This window comes from Falco cherrug, chromosome 6 (genome assembly GCF_023634085.1).
Source record: "Falco cherrug isolate bFalChe1 chromosome 6, bFalChe1.pri, whole genome shotgun sequence".
NCBI classification, from domain to species: Eukaryota; Metazoa; Chordata; class Aves; order Falconiformes; family Falconidae; genus Falco; species Falco cherrug.
The window spans coordinates 83,390,335-83,413,303 of NC_073702.1; the positions used below are offsets into that span (position 1 = coordinate 83,390,335).

General features: G+C 36.7%; 1 protein-coding gene across 4 annotated transcripts in view; it reads left to right on the plus strand.

The window, feature by feature from the left end:
* Positions 1-22,969, plus strand: part of RYR2 (ryanodine receptor 2) — a 434,547-nt gene that overhangs the window by 394,539 nt on the left and 17,039 nt on the right. For all 4 annotated transcript variants that reach the window (XM_055714670.1, XM_055714672.1, XM_055714671.1 and 1 more), the window contains 11 exons: positions 853-981; positions 2,371-2,475; positions 5,296-5,377; positions 6,500-7,803; positions 8,187-8,251; positions 10,054-10,201; positions 11,721-11,807; positions 12,627-12,845; positions 14,982-15,112; positions 15,748-15,790; positions 18,461-18,594. In XM_055714670.1, coding sequence (XP_055570645.1) covers positions 853-981; positions 2,371-2,475; positions 5,296-5,377; positions 6,500-7,803; positions 8,187-8,251; positions 10,054-10,201; positions 11,721-11,807; positions 12,627-12,845; positions 14,982-15,112; positions 15,748-15,790; positions 18,461-18,594 — 2,447 coding nt within the window. The remainder of the gene's footprint in view (positions 1-852; positions 982-2,370; positions 2,476-5,295; positions 5,378-6,499; positions 7,804-8,186; positions 8,252-10,053; positions 10,202-11,720; positions 11,808-12,626; positions 12,846-14,981; positions 15,113-15,747; positions 15,791-18,460; positions 18,595-22,969) is intronic.

A 22,969-nucleotide genomic window follows, 5' to 3' on the forward strand; every position in this document is an offset into this window, starting at 1 on the left:
CCGTTCAACCCTCTAGTCTGAATTATCTCCCTAATCTTTAGGTATGAAAACATTACATTGTCCCAACCCAGTAGAAAGGAAGGAAAAGAAATCTATTTTGTTTCCCGATTGGAGCATGTGAAAGACATGAAAACATATTTTGTGATAAATGTTAATCACTTCTACCTATTATGCTTATATTTCCGAAGATCACTGTGCATGATATTTTTTGTATGTTTCTTTTTTAATTTACCTAGTTATGTTTCCCCTTTAATGATACATTTACTGGGTCTGAAAATTCCAGGCTTTGAAAATTTGTGGTTTTTAAGTTGCTGCTGTTACCAATGTTGTTTTTTATCCTTATGTGTTCTGCAGAAGTTGTAGGGACAATATAATGTTTTTCATTCCATTGCTTACTTTGTTGAAACTTTAATAAACTTGCCTTTGGGGAAGATGGAAAAAAATTAATAGTCATGCACACAAAGCAACATTTGCTCCCACTATTGACTAGGTGTCAAGCACATGGTATAAAAAGAGCGTGTTTAACAAACAGCATGCAGCATGGTAGTACTACCGAGTCCTCTTCAGAATGCACACGGTTGTATTTCTAAGAGCAGATACCAACAGATTTATTTATTTATTTATTTAAAAAATATTTACTTAATTTTATTTGTTTCCTGATTGATTCCCTTGAGGTTCTCTTCAAGAACTAAAATTCTTGAAATAATACTGGAGAATCTTTTGGGGGGACATTTAAAATTAAGTACTTTGCAGAGCTAGAATGCTATCTGGTGTTATTTTTCTTGATGAATAACAGGTTAGAGGCAGTTTGAATCATAATTTCTCTGTGCTTCTCACAACTCTTTTTTTTAGGAATCCATTAGTGATTTCTATTGGTATTATTCTGGGAAAGATGTTATTGATGAACAAGGACAACGAAATTTTTCCAAAGCTATCCAGGTTGCAAAACAAGTTTTCAATACTCTTACGGAATATATCCAGGTAAATTAGTTTCATTGGAATTTTTTTAGATTTGAAAGAAAATTAATCATACTTTTGGCATGAAGATGTAAGGTAGCTAGATATAACATAGATAGAAACATAACAAATGCACTTATTCTTCAATATATTTTAGTGCATTCATTTCAGTAGGAAGTGAAGTCTTGAAATACATATAGCTGTCACTGCTCTTTTGGAACCTTAACAATTTAGTCAAATTTGTAGTTACTAGTAAATAATCATCCTTTGGTTGTATGCAAGACAGTAGAGATTTTGGGTTTTTTTGGTATTTTGTTTGCTTGTATGTTTGTTTTAATTTAGCCTAGACTGCAGCAGTTTACCCACTTTAAAGTCTTCACTTTTAATCCATTGAGAAACTAAGGTCAATGCAAAACACAGTTACTATTTAGTCAATAGAATATTAGATTATATTTTCTGTCAGGAATAAGGCTGTTTTGAGGCATCACTACTGTGCTTGAAATGCTGAAGTCACACATTACATTTGAGAATTACAGAGATGTACTTGAGGTGGACTCTGCAATAAATGAGATTGGGATCAATTCTTTCAAAATAACAATGTAGCGGTTCTTCCATGATTTGTTAGGAATTCAGTGTAATTTATTTCTTAATTCCGCATGTAAATCAGTCAACAATATTACAGTTTGTTTCTGCATATAAGCAGCAGGTTAGAGAGGATCTCATTAGACTGTCTATTATACTGTTTTCATTCAAATGAAAACAATTATTATGAAAATAGTGTTTTATAATTCATGAATATGAAATGTGATAGAATAGGACTGAATAAATTGTGTGTATGCCTATTTAGTGTATACTTATTTGCAAATCAGAAGTACATTGTTAGCTGGTAAATATTTTATTTCTTATCCTTTGGGGCTTCAAAAGATTTTGTATTCCTGCTTTTCAGAAGTTGGAATTTTTGGAAAAATATTCTTTAATACTGTGTTCTACAACAGCTAGAAAATGCTGGGGAAAAAATAATAATCAGGAGTCTGATTCTGTAATCCCTTTGCCAGTTTTGCATTAACCTTCTATAAAGTTATTCCTGATTTATAGAACTACATAGGAAAGAATCAGCTTGAAAATTTGTACCCCTTGAGCATTTGCAGTTTAAAGTTGCAAGCAGCTATACTTTGTGTGGTTCTGAATTAGTGAACTGTGACTTGGCTAAAACAGAGGCAGAATGGTTATTAGGAATAGGCATTGTTTACAGTCAGTGATGTTATTAAATAGATAATTCTATATATGTTGAATTTTGTATAGCATATTCCAAAGGACAGAGATATGCACTGCCTTTATATCTTCCTTCCTGGTTTAGCTGAGTTTCATGGAAATAAACTCTGCTTTGCTTTATTTTTGTTGGCTGAAAAATAGGGGCCGTGTACTGGGAATCAGCAAAGTCTGGCACACAGCAGGCTATGGGATGCTGTAGTTGGTTTTCTTCATGTGTTTGCCCACATGCAGATGAAGCTGTCTCAGGTATTTTTTTGCTTTACTGTTTCTTTTTTATCTTACTAACTTTTTTGTAAAACGTAAACAGACTTGTTATTATGTTTGAGTCATTAATAACAACAGTTAATAGGGCAAATATGAGGAAAAATAAGAGGCAGAGGTGATGAAATACAGTTGAGGGAGTAAATTACAAAATCATAGTGAGTGTGGATAGTAGGCCTGTATTTGGATTACTGGCCGCAGGCACGATGATCAGATCAAGCTGCAAATGAAGTTTATCACCAATATTCAGAAGAACTAGCCAGTTCCTCTCTTTCTTACCAAAGTTTTGTCCCAGTGTTTTCTGCGATTTCACGCGAGCCTTTTATGGAGGACCCATCTTCATTGATGTGCCCTTCATTGAACCTTAGCTGCTCATTAGTGAATCCTAGTTCAACACGTGTGTGCATCTAAGCTTTTCTACTCTTAGCAGAGAAAGAAATGGGTGAGTTGCTTTTGGATGTGAGTACTCATTTCATAAACGATAGAAATAGCATAGGGGACCGGCACAGTGGGGTTAAAGTTAGGTCAGAAGAATCCTATTATTAAAGTTTATTTTTAAACTTCTTACCTTTAGAAGAATTACACCTCTTAATTGAATGCTGTGATTCTAGGTTTTTTACATAATTTGACTTTCTCATAAGCTTGTAAAGGATTTAGTTGTTGTTGTTAAGGAATAAGGCTCTGAAGGCTCTGAGGTATTTAGATTTCAGTATTTAGTTCCAAATGTATCCACGTAAATATTATTTGCATAAATTACAGTAGTCTTGCTCAAATGGTTTTCCTCCTTGCCCTTGGGACTTTGTGGCTGGCAGTAGGCTGATTGCTTAGATTTGTAGGCTCGTGCTTCAGGTATGCTCCTCATTCATTATAGCTAAATAGTCTTCTAACAAATGGCATCTCAGTGAAACCTGGTTTTAAAGAGCGATGCGTTGAATTTCTACTGAAGTGTATTTATAAGTGCCTGTAGATTCTCTCCTGGGTTTGGAAAATCTTTGTTGTTTTAAGAATTGAAAAAAATTAATCAATGTTTAGGTAGGCCATGGTGGTGGCTGTTGTGCTTTATTTCTGTGCCACTAAAGCAACATGGAAAGCAGTAGCTATGTGTTGATTGAGAAATATGATATGGCTATTGGCAAGATTTGTTTTTACATTAATGACAAGTTTATAGTCTCAGCTGTGCCTGGAGTGGCTTCGTAGCATCTCTTAATTACTGCATCTAGAAAATAGTGAAACACATCCTGCCACCTCAGAGAGAGACAAGAAGCTTTGCACAATGAGATCCATTGTAGCATGTAGTTACTCATGCCTTTCTGTGGGATAACAGAAATACGGTCTACTCTAAATGTATGATAAATAGTGGTGGCGTCTTTCTCTTCTGTGGACCTCAAGTTCTTGACTTTCAGGAGCTCCTTTAGGGGCCAGCAGAGCCTCGGGAAAGACCAGAATTGATAGGGGCTCTTTTGTTCATTTATATTTATTGCAAGAATATATTCATAAGCTTTTCAAATTCTATTGAAATACCAGTTTTCAAAGGTGAATAGTATGGCTAAATGGATTTATAAAGGAGTTGCAATATGGCTTTGTCTGTAAGTAAGAGCTGTCTAGGCTAAGTGTTTGGGTTTTGTTTTAAATTGGGAGTTTCCAAAGCACTTTTGGAGAATATTTAGAACAAGATTTGAACAGAACAAAACTAAATCACTGGTCTGCTTGGGGGTTGCGTTTATTTGGTTTTGGGTTTTTTTTGTTCGGCTTTTTTTGTTTAGTTGGTTTGTTGGTTTTGGTGTTGTGGTTTTTTTGTTTGTTTTTGGTTCTTTTTTTTAATTTTTATTTTTATTTTCCTTCTCTAGTTTTGTACTAGGAAGCAACAAGGTGGTATTGGTCATACTTCTTAAGAAATCTCTGTAAGGCAGAAAATTAAAGTAAAATTTTCAATCTAAATGAACAAAGATCATCCAGGATGTAAGCACCTTTTGAAATAAGATTTAGAATGAAAACTTAAAAGACAAATCAATTAGAAATCTTCATTATTTCCAGCTTGCGCTGTTTTTAATCCAAGATCCAAATTGCCATAAAGTACCTTGAGTTTGTTGTACTCATCACAGAAGTGCAGCAGTGCTCAAGTATTCCTTATCAATGGCATGATGCAGCAATGTATCACTGAGGAAGAAATTAAGCAGTTGAATAAATCTATCCAGATAGATTCCACGTTGAAATCATTGGCAAGTGAATAGGTACACTGAATGAGAAAAAAGATGGCTAAAGGAGTCAGTATCATGTCTATTTAAGGAGATAGTAATGGAACTTTATTAATAAATACTTGGAAATTTTGTTTCAACTTTTCTTTCTCAAAAACCCCAAACTTCAGTGGCCTATAATGGAATCATTCGCTTTGAATCATATTACATTTTGAGCTCTATGTGCTGCTGTCATTTTTACAAGTCTTCATAGCTGTAAACGTGATTACACCACCACCAACAATATTTCAGCTGACATGAAACATTACAGAGGCATCTGTGAGCTTGACATAGCCAGTAATTGCTTTAATTTTTTTCACCACTTTCAGTTTTCATTTTGTCTTTATTAAATTACTGTCCTCTAAATAGATGATTGTGTAAATGTTTGATCCTGTAAATGTACTGTAAGGAATCAAGCAATTAAATATATTTTCACTGTATTACCAGCTTTGACACTACTACCTTCTTAATTTCTAAGTCTCATTTTTACAAGGTGAAATATGTGTGGACATATATAAATGTCAAAGAAGTCAATAGATCTCTTATTATATATATTGTGTTCATTATTTAGGATTCCAGCCAAATTGAATTGCTGAAGGAATTAATGGATCTTCAGAAGGATATGGTTGTCATGTTGCTGTCTATGCTGGAAGGTAGTCAAAATTTAATTTGAAATCCTCTTTCACAGTTGTTCTAGGAAAGTTTTTACCTTTGTGATTTTCTTCATGTGGGAAATAATGGTCTTGTTTTCCTTTGGGTATTTAATTTTCATGTCTTAGTTGTGAGAAGAGTTGTTAGGTCTTAAAGTGAATGGGAAATTTCTATAGTGTAGTTGATATAGTTGATGTTAATTCTGAATGCCATAACTGTATTAAATCCAGCTCTGGTGGAAGTTTTGCTTTATTTCCATGAATTTAGCTTCTCTTTTGGCTTAGGTGAAAAGTTTTTTTGCTATTGAAGTCAATTGAATCAATCCTAAGTTCTAAGAACTGAACCATTTATAAGTCAGTTTATTAACACTTTTACTATGTTGCATTTTTTTGGGGGGTAGTGATCATAGCCATAAAGAACAGGCTTTGATTTGTCTAGTCACTAGTTTTGAGGTCCTTTATAGCTAGTACCTGAAATTATGATTCCCCAGAGAACGTGATCATTATCAAGAAATTCTACAATTTCTTTAGCTCCTTTATGGTATTGAATTAGTACTTCCAATACTAGACTAACTAGACGCACACACAGATGACCCAAAGATCTGTTTTTCCTTTTTGCTGCTTACGTGTATCCTATCGCATTTATTTTCTTGAGCTAAGTGGGAGGCCAGTAAACACTGCATAGATTGCTACTACTCTTAGAAGGTCACTGAGGAGCAAAGTAAATTCTTAGTATTGTAGGCTGTGCTTCATGAACAAACTACTGAGCTACCCATCTGAACTAATGGGACACTGGTTCTGTCAATGTTGCCGTATAGTAAAATTTATAGTATGCTACCTCGTGTTTAGTACTATATTAAATGTAACAGATGTTTCTCTGTTGGGCTTATGAGTTCTTCCTTTCTTTAATGGCAAATACCTAGTCACTTGTGTTTTTCCCAAGTCTTAGGGTAGTGTTATTAATAAAAGATTTCTGATTTTACAGCTAGCTTTCTCATGTGAGCATGTTAGCCAATAGTTTATCATCTGTACCGCTTGATTATTTCACTCGTCATTATTATACACTTTTCTTTGCCAAAACATTTGCTGCCATCAGTACCTCTAACTTGATGTTATCACATCTAGGTAATGTTGTGAACGGAACTATTGGCAAGCAGATGGTCGATATGCTTGTGGAATCGTCCAATAATGTCGAGATGATTCTGAAGTTTTTTGATATGTTCTTAAAATTGAAGGATTTGACTTCCTCTGATGCATTCAAAGAATATGACCCTGATGGTAAAGGGATAATTTCAAAGAGGGATTTTCACAAAGCAATGGAAAGCCATAAGCATTACACTCAGTCCGAAACGGAATTTCTTCTATCATGTGCTGAAACAGATGAAAATGAGACTCTGGACTATGAGGAGTTTGTGAAACGATTCCATGAACCTGCCAAAGACATTGGTTTCAATGTCGCTGTTCTCCTGACCAACCTGTCAGAACACATGCCCCATGATACCCGCCTGCAAACTTTTCTGGAACTGTCAGAGAGTGTGCTGAATTACTTTCAGCCTTTCCTTGGACGCATAGAAATCATGGGCAGCGCGAAGCGCATTGAACGGGTTTATTTTGAAATAAGTGAGTCGAGTCGGACTCAGTGGGAGAAACCTCAGGTAAAAGAGTCAAAGAGACAATTTATATTTGATGTTGTAAATGAAGGCGGGGAGAAAGAAAAGATGGAGCTTTTTGTTAATTTCTGCGAGGATACCATCTTTGAAATGCAACTGGCTGCCCAGATCTCTGAGTCAGACCTGAATGAAAGGTCAGCAAATAAAGAGGAGAATGAGAAAGATAAGCCTGAGGAACAGGATCCTCGAATGGGGCTCTTCTCTCTCGTGACCATGAAGTCAGCATTAGTAGCTCTCAAGTATAATTTAATGACTCTTATGAAAATGCTCAGCATGAAAAGCCTAAAGAAACAGATGAAAAAAGTGAAGAAAATGACCATGAAGGACATGATCATGGCTTTATTTTCTTCCTATTGGAGCATTTTGATGGGCTTACTACATTTTGCTTGTAGTGTCGTCCGGGGCTTCTTTCGCATCATATGCAGTTTGCTACTTGGAGGAAGCCTAGTAGAAGGAGCAAAGAAAATCAAGGTGGCTGAACTGTTAGCTAATATGCCAGATCCCACTCAAGATGAGGTGCGTGGGGAAGGAGAAGAAGGGGAGAGGAAGCCAGCAGAAGCTGCACTGCCTGCAGAAGACTTGACAGATCTGAGAACTTTATCAGATGAGAGTGATCTACTTTCAGATATATTTGGCTTGGATTTGAAACGAGAAGGGGGACAGTATAAACTGATCCCTCACAATCCAAATGCTGGTTTGAGTGATTTACTGAGCACTCCCTCCTTATCTCCAGTGCCTGAGGTGCAGGAAAAAATCCAGGTAAACTGTACCTTTTATTTCTGCTGTATGTTTCTCTCTTTCATATGTTAAGTATAGTCTTGAAAAAAAACCTTGCAGCTCTGTTTTTCTGGGGTTTGTGACATATATTTTAAGGAATTGCTTGTAATTACTGGTGTTTACCCTCTCGGATGTCATGAACTTCAATTCCCACAGCCTTCTGTAAGTACATAATGTTTTGGTTTGCTTTTAATTCGGTATCAAAATGTCTCTTCATTAATGTAAATTAAAGTATCATCTTCTCTCAGGGTTTAGATTGTTTTTAAAAAAAAGCCTAACATTCTGCACTCTATGTACCCTTTTAACTAACTCTGTACTGTATAATAGTATGTAGACACTTTTTTTTAAAATCTGACTTTCTGTAGGAGCAGGTGAAAGAAGAGGAAAAGGAAGAGAAGGAGGAAACAAAATCTGAACCTGAAAAAGCCGAGTATGTATTACCTTAACTTCTGATCCTTCAAATTGTGGTTTGTTTCACTGAAAAAACAGCTTGATTTGTACTTACTTCTTTGCCTTTAATTTTGTGTCTATTTGTGTTTCACAGTTAGGATTTTTTTCAATCATCCTCCACATCTGTGCACACTCACACAAAAATGCCATGTAAATAGTATCACTCAGATTTTATGAATTTCCCTCTTCCAGCAGCATCCTTTGTAATGCTGATTTAATTTCTTTTAGTATGTGTTTCATTGATTAAGTTTTTCTTGGCAAGTCTGAAAGTTAAAAGAAAATCTCTTGGGAAACATGTAAGAGCACCTGCATTCCAGAGACCTGTTATCTGTCAGTGGTAGAGACTGAATCTGTTTTGCCCTTCCCATTTGGTATGACCTGTTTTGAGTTATTTGGATTTTGCAAAACCTTAATATTCCAAGGTAATTTTAATGAATTACTAAGTACTCTCACATCTTTATGAAGAACAAGTGCTAGCATTTGATAAATGATAATTTTAATCAGTTTAGGCTATGTTAAAATAAAAATAGTGGAATAAAAATAGTGGAAAGCAAAACATGATGCTTGGTTTTAACCAGTAAAAGTATGACACTCCATCCCTGTATGTTATGGTTCCTGATACGTGTACAGTTCCTGTAGCTGATATGTCACTGTCAAAATTCTGAGATCCTTAGTCTCAAGCTCTATCCTTGTTGCTGTCCTGGGATGACAAAGACTTGCCCACCCACCACAAAAACTCTTCTTCCTGATCAGTACAGCAAATTGCCAACTTGGCCAGTATAACTTTGTGAAGGAGCGTGTTGCTGACTTTTGAAGGTCGCTTCATTGTTGTTTGCTCCGCTTGCCTGTGTGAGTTGCAGCGGTACCTGTGCTCTCTGTGAGGAGTGCAGTGCCTGCCGCTGTTAGCTGCCCTGAAACCGCTCCTAACAGAAGGCAAACTTTCAAGTGAATTTTCATGTGAAAATTTATCACGTGTATTCTAGTAAGAGAAGCAGCTTAGGACATCAGCTATTCTGTTTGTAGATAGGTACAGAGAAATTAATAATGTAACATATACGTTGCCTCTCACTCTGGTTTCGCTTCAAATGGAGTTCTGTGGTCCTTTCATCTGCCATGCTGTCAGGTCAAATGAACTTCTAAGATAATTCACAGTTCCTTAGATCATGTGTTTGGAGAAGGCAGCCCACTAACTATGAATTTCTGTAATCAAGCAGCAGGGTGATAATCACACATCAAATGCTGTCAAGCTTTCTTATTTCTGTCTCCTCCTGGAGTGGGTACTTATGAATTCCTCCGGTGGTCAGAAATGCAGAATTTAAAACTTGGGGTTTGGCTTATAAACGCACGAAGAACCAAAGTTTTCTGCAACCTTTGAGGGAACTGGATAGTTAAAATGCCCGAGGTTGGAAGGGAGCACTTAATCATACAGGCACTCATACATACAGCCGTCAGCTTACAGACATTTGTCAGTGCAGGTGTTAGCTGCACAATAATGAAGCAGACCCTCAGGTAATATGGTTGGCAGATTCTGCCTCTACCAGTTACCAGCTGCACTTCAAGTAAGTTTAATTATCTGTAACTTAACCAGACTGTCGCCCTTGCCAATGCTTTGGGCTGAAGAGGGATGTGTGTCTCCTTGTCGTTTGTGTGTGAACTGTGTGAGTCATGAGTACATGAGCCTCGTGAAAATATGCAATGACCTCTTTCAGAGTGTGATTTTAACTTCTTGTTTAGCAATTTTATTAATTTGAGATATTATTTTGGTTTCATTTGTGTCCTAAGGGGAGAAGATGGAGAAAAAGAAGAGAAAGTCAAGGAGGACAAAGGAAAACAGAAATTAAGACAACTTCATACTCACAGATATGGAGAACCAGAAGTTCAGGAATCAGCTTTCTGGAAGAAAATCATTGCATACCAACAGAAACTTCTTGTAAGCTGTTCTCTAGACTATGCATTTAGCTGTTGGCAGGGATGTGTACCACCATATTATTCTACCAATATAAAGACAAATTTGCATCTGATTAAGCTCATTTTTCTGTCCGCCATCATCCATAAAAAGGACGTAAAGGCAAAGATTTAACTGGAATGTTAAAGAAAAAAAATGCATTAATTACTTAGTAGACAAGATATTAGTTCTTTGGGATTACGGCCCAAACTCATCCAAGATGCCTATCCATCACTGGAAAAGAACTGTGCATTTTAATGTGAATAAAATGTCCTGAATTTCCACAGCTGCTTGTGAGCCTGTAGGATTTGTCTTTCCTTGAGAGACAACTTTGGGAAATGACAAGCTCTCCTATAAAAATAATTTATTAAGATACAATGCTTAGCCTAAAATTCATAGGAAAAGAAGCTACAGATTTTTTTGTGAAATAGCAAGTTATTATTTGAGAAACTTCTCAAAACCTGTGGAAAATAAGACAAATTAAAATAGTGTAACTGTATCTGAGAGTATCTCAGTAAAATATGATATCCCCGAGTTTGCTGTAGAACCATTTTAAATCCATGCTTTTGTTATCTAGGAGATTCCATGAATATTCTGTGAAGCTGGTGTGAAATGCAAAGCAAAAAGAAATACACTTCTGCTGTATATCTAATATATACGATTGTTTAGGGCCAGCCTACTTCTAACATGAGTAGCAGCAAAACTACAAAACTGCTCTCACGGTTTTAATAAGGAATTAAGTGTTCAGCTTTTGGTTTTGAACTCATTCATTTTTTAAGGCTAATCATGTACCAGTCATGCAAATTTCACTTAATTTTTTTTTTTCTAATAGTCTTATTTAATAATTCACTAATAGTCATCTCTGGTTAGGGCTGAAAATATGGAAGAATTCCCCTGTCAGAATTAGAGCATTCAAAATGTGTGCTAGAAAGGTTTGTGACTCATCAGGAAGGGAAAAGGTACATTTCTGCAATCCTTTTGATAGCATCATAATGTGAGAGAAGCTTTGTATTCATGGTACTTAGGTCACAGATGAACTTTCTGCTGTTCTGGTAAAAATGCAATTGATTTTGGGATAGAAAAAGATCTAAAATAAACATGTGCAGACATTTTTGTTTCTTGGTAAAACAATTTCCCATATGCAAGATTATTGAAACAGGGAAGATGGAGATTTCTGTATTACTAGTGCATTAATATTACATTATGTTGTCTCTGTGTTGTCTCTAAGTGTATTGAGAGGATAATGAAAAAGATGTAAGAGGCAATTTAGAAATTCTTCATCCTTTTCTGCATGGAGGGAAGAAAAAGGTCCTTTATCCATTATTGCACATATGGAGTAGGAGAGAATTTGTACATCAAAATCAAAATGTTTGATTTTTTTTTAATTTTCTATTTATAATTCTACATAGGGGAAACAAATGAAGCAAGCCCCATGCAACAACGTAGTAACTGTTGTGGTACCATTATTAGGCAAAGTGTATTTATGTTCTGTTTCTATTTTCAGAATTATTTTGCACGAAACTTTTACAATATGAGGATGTTGGCATTGTTTGTTGCTTTTGCCATCAACTTCATCCTGCTTTTCTATAAGGTAAACTTGTCAAAATGTTACTTTTCAAGTAACATTCAGGTTTTGTAGACAATATACTATGGTAAAACTGCTTAGCCTAGCAGATTCAATACCTGCTTCATACTGCCACTTCAGAAATCTAACACAGCGAGAGCTCAAGTGTTTGTGTGAAGTAATAATAGACTTCCAGTACACAAATACCTATTCACAAAGTTCTGTGTTGCGACAGAAGCAGCAGCCTGAAAGGCATACCCGTGCCTCAGATGCTCTATTTCACAGTTCAGTGCCTCAGACAAGTGCAGCCTTCACTGGCAACTTAAACTAATACATGTCAGCTGAGATGTTTTCTCATGCTCTGAGGAGGTATGTGCAGCAAGGAGAAGTCACCTCATCTCAAACTGCCTAGAATATCACTAAGCATTGTCAAGACTTCTAGTATTCAGCTCTATTTGGGTCTTCAGACTCGAATCACTTTCTGGCACAGCCCTGCTGATAAAGACTACGTGTGGGAATGTCAGGAGTTGCCTGGGTTTCTTCCGAGAGGGCTGTGCCCTTTCTTGGATTTGAGGTGATAAAATTCTGCATGGCCCGAATTTGCTTCCATAGAAAGAGCGCGGGAGGGTGGGGGGAAGAAAATGCACTCTATCACAGATTGGTGTCACAAGGTGAAAGGGTCTTTGTGAGGTATTCTCTGTGGGCATTTTTATGCAAAACATTCTTTCCTCATAATGATATTGTCCTTGGTATCATTGTTTTCCATTATACTACTTAGCTTGTAGTAGCGTAAAGCTCCTGCCAAAGGAAAACTGCTGCAATATTAAGATTAAGTGATTTAAACAGGTGTCCACATCTGCTGTGACAGAAGAAAAGGAAGTTCCTGTGGTATCTGTTGGGGAAAGTACCAAGATGAACAGCCTGGAGAATGACAACCAGAGGGTCATTGCAGTGCATTACGTCCTGGAAGAAAGCAGTGGCTACATGGAGCCCACACTGCGGATTTTGGCCATCTTACACACAGTCATCTCATTCTTCTGCATCATAGGGTATTACTGTTTGAAAGTAAGAAAAACAGAACACTGTTTTTCCTTCTAGCTTTGTACTTCTTTATCCATGGAGTAGTATAGACTGGAACAAAGTCATAGCAACGTTGCTAAAGCAGGTTGAAGGGCTGTGTAAAGAAACACTCTGTTGTTTAGTGTAGCCTACACAGACGTGTATTAGGTGACGTGGGAATTCAGGAAGTTACAGGTCTGAGCCTGGCTTGCTGTGCTGCTACAGCATTTGCACCGTTGCCGTGTCAGCCAATTACAGCAGTAACCTGTATCAGAAACTGCTTGTGACTGTCACAGGCAAGCTGTGTACACATGGCCAGAGGGACCTTAGGTGACAGTGTCTGCATTACTGGTCAGCTGGCTTGTCCGAAAAGCATGAAGGCGTTGTGGGCTACCGCTACCGCATGGTGTGGCTCTAGGCAACGCCTACATCTCATAAGCTGGTGGTAGTGCTTTGGCAGGAACTTAAGCATCTTTTAAAGGAATACCTTGCAGAAGGTCTCTGTTAGGGATATAAGAAATAACGATGCCACCGTTACTGGCAAAATGCTGCTTCTGGCTTAGGAAGATCCAATGCCATAAATCTCTTGAGCTGGGAGAGGCATATCTGGGATGTACTTCCCCCATTTTTACACTCTTCCTGGGGCAAACCCTATAGGTCAAAGTGCAAGATAGTACGAAATTAAATGGATCTTTGCTATGACCCAGTGTGGCTACTCCTTTTTCTTTAAAATGTCTTTATCAAAGTTTTTTATGTGGTCCTTGATATTTTTCTTTTCCTCTTTTAATAGATAATATTTTTTCTATGCTAAAAAAGACACAATCTGCATTTGTAGTTGACGCAAATGGTCATACTATGCATTAAGTGGTTGATATTCATATCTACCTTAAGTGTCTCTGCAGGTCAATAAATACTAAAACATGTTTTCCTGTGTCACTGGTTGGCATGCAGCAGGAAAGCTTAGATTTCTGGCTTTTGAGATGTCCTCATATCTTTTTTTTTTTTTTTTTTTCACACTATGACTTTTTATACTACTTTCCCACATTCTTTATTTATACTACATTTATTCTCTGACTAGAAGGGAAAGACATTATCATCATTATTTTCTTTAATGAACTGCCTTCTTTCCAATTCTGAAACCCTGAAGAAAAGACCAAATATGGTTTCTGTCTTTCTTTGGAGATATACTGCTTTCAAAATTAAAAATCTTCAGAATTGCAGGTCTATGTATGAGGTATTTGCATGAAATCCACTTTTTTTTTTTTCCAATTAGTTGTCTGAAAATAAGATAGGAACTATTGTTACTGTATCTAATGCAATAACCATGTTGCTTGAGTAATCTACTTTTTATTACTGTTATTTCACTATACTTACGTCCAGCCTTGACTAGTAATACAGTCAAGGTAGGTAATGCAGGGTGGGTGAATTCTGGGGACCTGCAAAATAAGGAAAGAGCAGGGGTTACCTTTGTTGGTAACAGATTTCCAAGAAAAATCCATTCCGCTGGGTCCACTAGTTACATCTGCCTTCTCAGAATGTTATCCAGCTGATGAGTTGTAGGTAAGCTGTGTCACCTGCTGGCAAAGAACTACAGAGCACAAGTATATAGAATGTGGATGCGATTTAAGGATTTTTCTTTTTACTGCTTCCAGCCTTTCTTTGCTCTCTACTGTGAAACTACTTGTGCTTCCTGCTGTGAAACCTCAAGAATTTTTTTTAGCAAGTGAAAGGCAACCTCTAACAGCTCTGCGTATCAACATGCAATCCAAAAGTGTGATCCCAAATTAATGTTTTGCAACCAGAATTTCTAAGCTTTTAAAAATTATTTTCACTTGACTAACTCTAACAGGTCCATAGCACTGAAGAACTATTTTTATTTGAAGGATCCCTTTTCAGGGTTTTTTGGCCGTCTTTTTACAACTGCGTGGCACACTGTAGTTATATGATTTTGAATGACCTGGTCCTTAAACTTCTATAACTTTGCAGTGTTCTGGGTAATTGTCAAGTCTTTATGGTTTTTTAAATACTATTTTTGCTCTGTTCAGTTTTCATACTTAATTTTTATAACAACCAGCTTTTCTTAAAAATTTGCAAACATGTCGGTGCATTTTAAATAATTCCTGGTATTGTTTTCACCTGCAGGTTCCACTGGTTATTTTTAAGAGAGAAAAGGAAGTGGCAAGAAAATTGGAATTTGATGGGCTGTATATAACTGAACAGCCATCAGAAGATGATATTAAGGGACAGTGGGATAGACTCGTAATCAACACACAGTGAGTTTTTACCTATTCTGTCTCTGTAGCTTTGCAAGTAATTGTTCTTCAATCTCCACAGCTATATGGTCGATTATCCAGCTTGTCTGAGATAAACAATTGTCAGGGATATACTTCTAGCAAGGGTATACATAATATTTCAGACACCTGTTATGCTAATGTTTAGTATTACTTTTTAAATTATTCATTCCCAGGTCTTTGTTTTAAAATTATTTCTGTTCCATAAAAGAAAAAAAAAAATTGCAATAAATTTCTTTTGGCAAGCACACTGATGATTGTGTATTGCTGTCAGTTCAAGAGTGAACTGTGCTTTGCATCCTTTTAGTGTCTCTTGAAGGCTCTCCTTTAGGAATATATTTAAAGTCCCAACCCTCTGCCTGGTGGGACTGTGAGCTCCAGCTGCTTTAGAACCCTGTCTGCAGGCATCGACTCTGCCACTCGTTCCCAGCTACATTAACGTGGTAGGCTGAATGCCATTTGGCAATTTCCATTCCGGTGACTTCACAAATGACTAGCTGGCTATAGCAACAGAGAGCCTCTAAGAAACAAAATCAGTATCTAATTTTTGTGACATTTCAGTAACTACTGCATCTTCTCATGATCATCTAAAATGTAATCTTATCTGTGTTTTTCAGGTCTTTTCCAAATAACTATTGGGACAAATTTGTGAAGAGAAAGGTAAGGCTTATTTTTAAAAATATGCATGAAGTTAAAATAAAGCTTTAATGTTTGTTTATTTTCCTGTTTGAAGAAAAGTGAACTGTCCTTCTTTGAAATATAACTTTCAGTGTAGATTTCCATATTTACCATTTTAAAATACACACTTTCCTTATGCTTACAACTACTTTTGTGTGGTTTGGATAGTTTTAATTTCAAAGTTTTTCTGCATACAGCTTGTTGTGTAAAACAGGAACCCAAATACATACATGAAATGCTGTGGAGAATTTCTCTGTACACTTGTACATATATTGCAACCTATGTAGCTTATTTTGCCTGTGTGTATTTATGTATTCATCTCCATGCACACAGACCAGAGTCCCTCACCCAGGAGAGGGTTGGAAAGGAATTTGATAAGAAGATAGGACATATTGAGATGTTTAGGCACAGGGCATAGTCAGACAACTGTACTGATGAGCATCTGGCCCTTTTTGTCCCTTACCACTCTGTTTTCCCACATTTGCTCCTCCCCAAATGACCTAAATCCATCCCAATTCCCACCTTTGCTTCTTCCCTATAACATCCAATAATAAGTTCTGTGGAATCCCCAAATGTTCTTCCTTTCACCATCCCGTAATGTATCCCAGGTCCCTTGGCATTAAGTTTCTCAGTTGGAAAGGTGATCTGGAGAGCTACTCCCAGTGACTCATCTCACTGGGTTTCACGCCTGGACACTGGGGCTGAGGCTCTCCTGGGACAGCCCCGGGAAGGACCAGGCAGCGTGTCCATGCATCAGGAGTCTGTAATTTGGGTTCCTGCCTGCCGTCGCACCCCTGTGCTCCTCTAGGCTTCAAGAGATGGGCCTTTGATGGGCGGCTGGCTCCCGTGAGGGGCCTAGTTGTAGCTGGGCAGGGTGTTCTTTGGACTCTTGCCCAGCTGTTCTCTCTTGGTGGTCCTTCATGGGTGTGCAGATGAGCTTTTATCACATAACAGTCTCTCTCTCTCAAAAATAGTCCTCTATAAGCAGAGACTGTTGAAGTTCATTTCTTACAAACGTTATGTCAAATGTTTTCTCAGCTTGCTCTTAGAAAATAAATGTTATGTTTGTACCACAGCTTACAACAAGAATAATCTTCCTAGTGTATTTGGTCACAATTGAAAAAGAGGGTGTTTATGTTGCTGGATCAGATCTACCCCCTTCTTCACGCCATTTGATGCCAGTCTTGAATCACGCTTTTGAAAACATATCTTTTTAAACACTAGTAGCTCTTCTGTGTTATAACAGTTTTAGGCCAACCTGTCTAAAAATGCTTTGAGTTGTGCATTCATTTTGCTGTTGAAAGCTTTTTTAGCATATTTGAAGTTCTTAGATACATATATCTATCTGTCTATCTAAGCAGAGGAGGCACTAGTTTGCACAGAGTACTCAAGAAAGAAATTAAATGTAGTAGATCAAGGAAGGTTCCTATTAAAAGGAAAGGAGCGTGGTTTTATGTTGCATGGAAGGTTTTGATATTTTATCTTTGGCTGAGGAACTGCTCTGCACAGATTGAAGTGCCTTCAAATACAGTATTTTGCAAAGAATGTTTTCTCTTTCATATATTCAGATTTATATATAAATATACTTAAATTCCCAGCCTAGTGAATGATACCCAGTTATGAAACATTGCTTTCAGATACATGACAAGGAAGGCCTGTCTCTAAAGATCTGCAAAATTATCAATAGAAATTAAAGCATTACTTAATAGAAAGCTGGTAAAATACCACCTCGCTGGCAGGAGTCATTCAGTTATAAACTTCTTACTCAGAATTTTGTGTTTCTTATTCTTTTGAAAATGAGAAGAGAGAGATTATATTTAGGAAGGAGCTGTGCGTTCAGTGAGAATGAGAGCAAGAAAATGTTCATTTCCAGAAAAGTTTCTTGTGAAGCATTTCAATTTAATAAGAAAGAGATAGTTTGAATTCACTGAAAATCATTTTTAGCTGTAAGTCTCTGTTCAAGATCTTTTGATTCTTACATATTCTATGTGTATTATATTTTAATTTTATTAATAACTAAACAAAAATAAGATCATAAAATTATACAATGAAGCTAGTTAATAAGTCAGGACATTTTTCACAACTATTTCAATGTGAAATACTTCCCCTTGAAAGAAATCAAAAATGGCCAATCCAGATATTTGGGTTACTTAAAAAACTTTTATAAACAGAATAATTTTTTTGGGCATGTGGTTGGTTTGTTTTTATTTTATTTTATTTTTATTTTATGTTCTTAAATGGAATAACTAGTAAGGGTCAAACACTGTCTTTGAGAAATCTAATTTTAGTCAGGTTTTCACACAGCTAGGATATTTAAAGCATCTCTTTATGTGTGAACACACAGTGTATTTTTCTTTTGTCAGTGAAAATACTGATTTAGTTCTTGTTCTGCTGGGTTGCTTTCCTCTTCCTGTTCTCATTAAATGAGTAGAAACATCTTGTCTTTGACACCCACCCCTTGCCTCTATTGAATTGATTGAAATTGAGCAGAAAAAAACCAAACAAACAGAAAATTACTGGCTGATATGATAGACAGATGGAAACAAACAGATGAAAAAGATCATGTACATTAAACCTCTTGTCTTCAGAAACCAGGCTAAAAACCAACTTGTCTACCCAACTGATCCTGTTGAATATTCCCTCTAACTTTAGGTCATGGATAAATATGGTGAATTCTATGGCCGTGACAGGATCAGTGAGTTACTAGGAATGGACAAAGCTGCTCTTGATTTTAGTGATGCTCGAGAAAAGAAGAAACCAAAGAAGGATAGCTCCTTATCTGCTGTGTAAGCATTTGCTTCTGTTTTGTTTGTGTGGTTGGCTTTTTTTGTTTGGATTTTTTCCCCCAGGGTTTTAAAGGTAAAATTAAGCATTCAAAGTTTGTTATTCAGCTTTGAATTTTCTTCTTGCTCTTTTTTGTATATCTATATAATATAGATCAATTCTGAAGTTGAATGATATAGTGAATTTATTTCATTATAGACAACATATATGCAGGACTTCACTGGTTTTTATGTGTGAAGATTTAGCTTAGTGCACAGCTGCTTGAATACATCACATTACCACTGTTTTGATAGAGTCATTACCACTGGGCTGGAAACTCATAGTTGTCTCGGTTCAGCTCAGCTGGAAAGAATGGGCAAAACTGGCAGGGTGTTCTGATTATAAAGAAATGATGGAATAAATTTAAGTGATAGTGACCAGTAAAATCTAGGAAGTTGGATGATTATTCTTCACATCCGTTTATAATTTGTTTTCCCTAAACTATGTATTTGCCTATCATCTGAGAGACAGACTTGGAAAAAAAGCCCCTTGGCATTCAGAGTAATTGCATTTATTTTCCTTCTTAGGGAAGGGATATTCTTAGTTTTTGTAAAGTATTGCAAAATGTTTTTTTCTGGTTCTGCATGATAATAAAAGATACTCAAGTAGATAGAATATATTTTAACAAATGGACTTGTAATGCTACAGAGATTCTACTGGAAGTGTTTATTTGTAGCTTGCTTTAAAAGCAACATTTTAGCAATGGGTTTGCAAGAATTATATGAGGTAGACTGTGGGACCACAAGTAGATTAGAATTGCATTGAAGCAAGGGCTAATTTTGTACAGCTGGATCTTTAATGTCCGTCTTTTTTAAAGATGAATAAATTAACCTGAAGTCCATCTGAACAGTCCATCAGGTACAGTGTTAAAGCCCCAGGACTCTGTGGCATTGCAATACTAATTAAAATTTAATATTGTAGCAAAAGTACTTTCCAGAATACTTTCTTACCAGCTGTTTTGCTGCTGGATTATAGTAGGACCCATGGATGAGTTTAGATTATTATTTTTTCTCTAATTTTTATTACTTTTCTTGGCATAAGAAGAAAATGAAACTATTTTCCCTTCCCTGTGTGCTCATGCCTCGTATTTGGGAAACAAAAAAAATAATGAAATAATGGTTCTGTAAATACTCTTGAAAAAACAGACCAGAATGAAGCAGTTGGAGAAGGCTAATGAAACACTTCATTTTAGAATCAGGCCTGAAAGGTACTAGTTTTTTGTTACATCTCTAGTGTCTACTCCATGTTATATACATTTTAAAAAAACACAACCAAAACCAAGGCAACCTCATCTGTTTTTCAAGTTCTCCCTGGAGAACTCCTTCCATCCTTATAACAGATTAATATGCTGTGGAAAATGAAACAGCTATGACAGAAATTTACAGAACCATTTGCATAAGCTTCATATGCTTCAGGAGGGCACATCTATCCACTTTTTACCAGTTTCAAAAATGAACAATAATGGAGTTTTTATTACTAACTAAATTATAAACTAACTAAAAATTAGGCATATTCCAGATTCCACATTTGAAATATTTACAGTGCCATGAAGAGAGAGATGGGAAAAGCAGTGGAGTTGAACTTTTACTGCACCACTTTGGGGGAAAAAAAGGTGGAGAATGGTCTGACCTGGTGCAGCTCCCAGCTCTAGTGCCTCTGCTTCTGCACGGGCCAGCAGGAGGTGGCCCAGACTGAGGCCAGACCAGATATTTATGTCTCTGTCAACGCAGAAGGGGAGTGCGGCGTGTAGCATTTCCATTCTCAATATAAATGAACCAGATTTTTCTTCTGCCTTTTTGACCCTTAGCTCCTACTGTTTCTTCCCCTGTCCCATGGGCAAATAACCTGTGATTCCCTTCCATCTGCCTTTCTGCAAGGCACTCGCAGCACTCTACTTGCAGGTGACCTAGCTCCTTCATAGTTCCTGCCCGTCTCACTGATATCTGCATAATAAAATAAAATTCTAACTCTGGAAGAGCCATTCAGCTTATATATATTTGCATTTTTCAATATGTATTAAAATATTTAAGTAAGTATTTGATATTTTTCAGTATTATTTAAATATAACCAACTCAGGAGGACGTTGCAGTTTGAAGGTCAATGTAGATTAGACAGTAAAGACAATTAATATTTGCACACTGGGGCTGAGGTGGTGTACTGCTTTTCCATTAAGTTTCCCTTCTCGGGTGGATGGTGTTAAACTAGATGCAGCATGGATGAAGTATATTTGAGGGAATAATGTGAAAGACACAAAGGTGAAAGTTATTTATCAAAGGCATCATAGTGAGGTTTACCTCTCAGTCCCTTTACCTTCCTAACAGCTGTTGGTTCCGGGGTCATTACTCTAGTCAGAGTCAAGAGAAGAGGCAGGTGAGGCTCCAGCATCTCATCATCGATGACATAAGGCTAATTTGGGGGAAAATAAATAAGGTTTCTGTTGAATGCTCACAAGGTTTCCATAGTTTGACAACAAGATAAACCATATCATAAATGCAAACTGTACAAAGAATGAGTGTAGTTGGCCTCAGAATGTGAAAGAGGTTAAAAGGTCCTATTCTTCCTTGTTATGAGAAACAATAACCCAGGTTTGCAAAAGATTTGGAACAGGTAACCCCCTTATTAGTAACGTAGTATCTTGGAGAACAGTATTGTCCCTGATAAACTAGTACTTTTCCTGCAGGTGAGAGCCTGCCTCTTGCCCATAATGGCTGGTGAAAAAATAAGGGATTTTATTTGAGGTAGTTTCTAACCTGAAGTCCCAAGATTTATTCCTATGGCACCACAGGATTTGAAAACCTGTGAATGTACCTATTTGTCCAAACAGAAGTGTATGTCAGTAAGTGGATAGTGGCCTCAGCCCTCATGGTTGAGAAGTAGGCGTACTTACCGTTAATGTATCATGTCCAAATTCCCAGCCTGTTCCATTGAGAGGAATGATGTGTATGTGGGAAACTCAGCCTCAAGCCTTCCCACTTACAGATGCTAACATAAGATACCTCCTCCTTTGGTTATTTACTTGGGAATCTTAAGCCTAGTGGATCCCTGCAGAAGCTTTGTAAAGCAAACCTTAAAGTAATAATCTATTCTATGTGATATATCTCCAAGGCAGACTTAAAGGTGCCAAGTAACTCATTATTTTGTTTCATTTTGTTTCAGTTCAGTGCTTTCTTCTTGTAATGGTCTGCTGGCACCATTCTCTATAACATATAGCCTGCTGATGGTCAGTGCCTAGCACAAAAGGAACACTATTTCGACACAGTGCAATAAAAATGATATTTCCTCCCCAGCTGACCAATTAATAAATAATGAATGTTGGGATCCCATCTGAAGGGATGCTTTCTATTGTACATATAGTAACATAACCTCCATTGAAATTCTTTAATTGGTAAGAGTTATAGTTTCATTAATGATTTTTCTTATAACTTAAGAAAGATGGGTCATCTTTCTGAACTGTTGTCTTTGTTAGATTTGCCTTCTGAAACAGTCCAAAAGAACCTTTAACAGCAAATTTCAGCGTCTGCTAAGAAAGTTAATGCAAAGAGCTAACTAATTAAAACTGACTTCCCGGTTTCAGTTTGTCTGTTGTTTTGGAAAAAGGTTAAATGCTGCTGCAAGGCTATTTTTCAGTTTGAACTTAAAGTAATGATAGTTGTTCCTCAGCTGGCGATGCCCTGTAGCTGCTCTGAACAGCTCTGATGTACAAACATTAAAATGACTCAGGCTGAAAAGTTCAGAATTTTGTGATTGCAGTTAACATTAGTATCATTTAATGGCCTGAGGAATTTTTTTTAAAGGGAAGAATAACTTGAAACCCTACTATGTTATGTTTTAAACAGCTAAATGCAGTAGGCCTTAAGAAAGAAGCTGTAAAAAAGGCAAGGTGTGGTTGAAGTTCATGAAATACTAGTGTAGGTTGCAGCCAAAGGTAATAAGGCAATTTCTCACCATTTTCTTATTGCTTGTTCACATTGTGCATTCTCACACTGTGCCTATCATTCACCATCACTGAACTCAGCTACTACAACAGTACTACAGTGTATGACAACTTGTACAATGGTGCAGAAAGAAGTAAAATAAAAAATCATTCAGAGTAGGAATATCCAATATTCCTATATTGGAAAATCCAATGGAATACAAACTAATGATATTTAAAGGGAGACTTGAAACCATAATGTTGCTTTTTGATTCACAGCTGTAGAGCTTAATTTTTATGTGATCTCATATTCTTTGAAGTCTCTGAGCTACTTGATCAAGGTAGTGAGCAGAAATAAACAGGAGAATGTGGTGTTATGCATGTTGTTATTGCTTTGCTCTCCATGTCAGACTTTAAAAATGAGG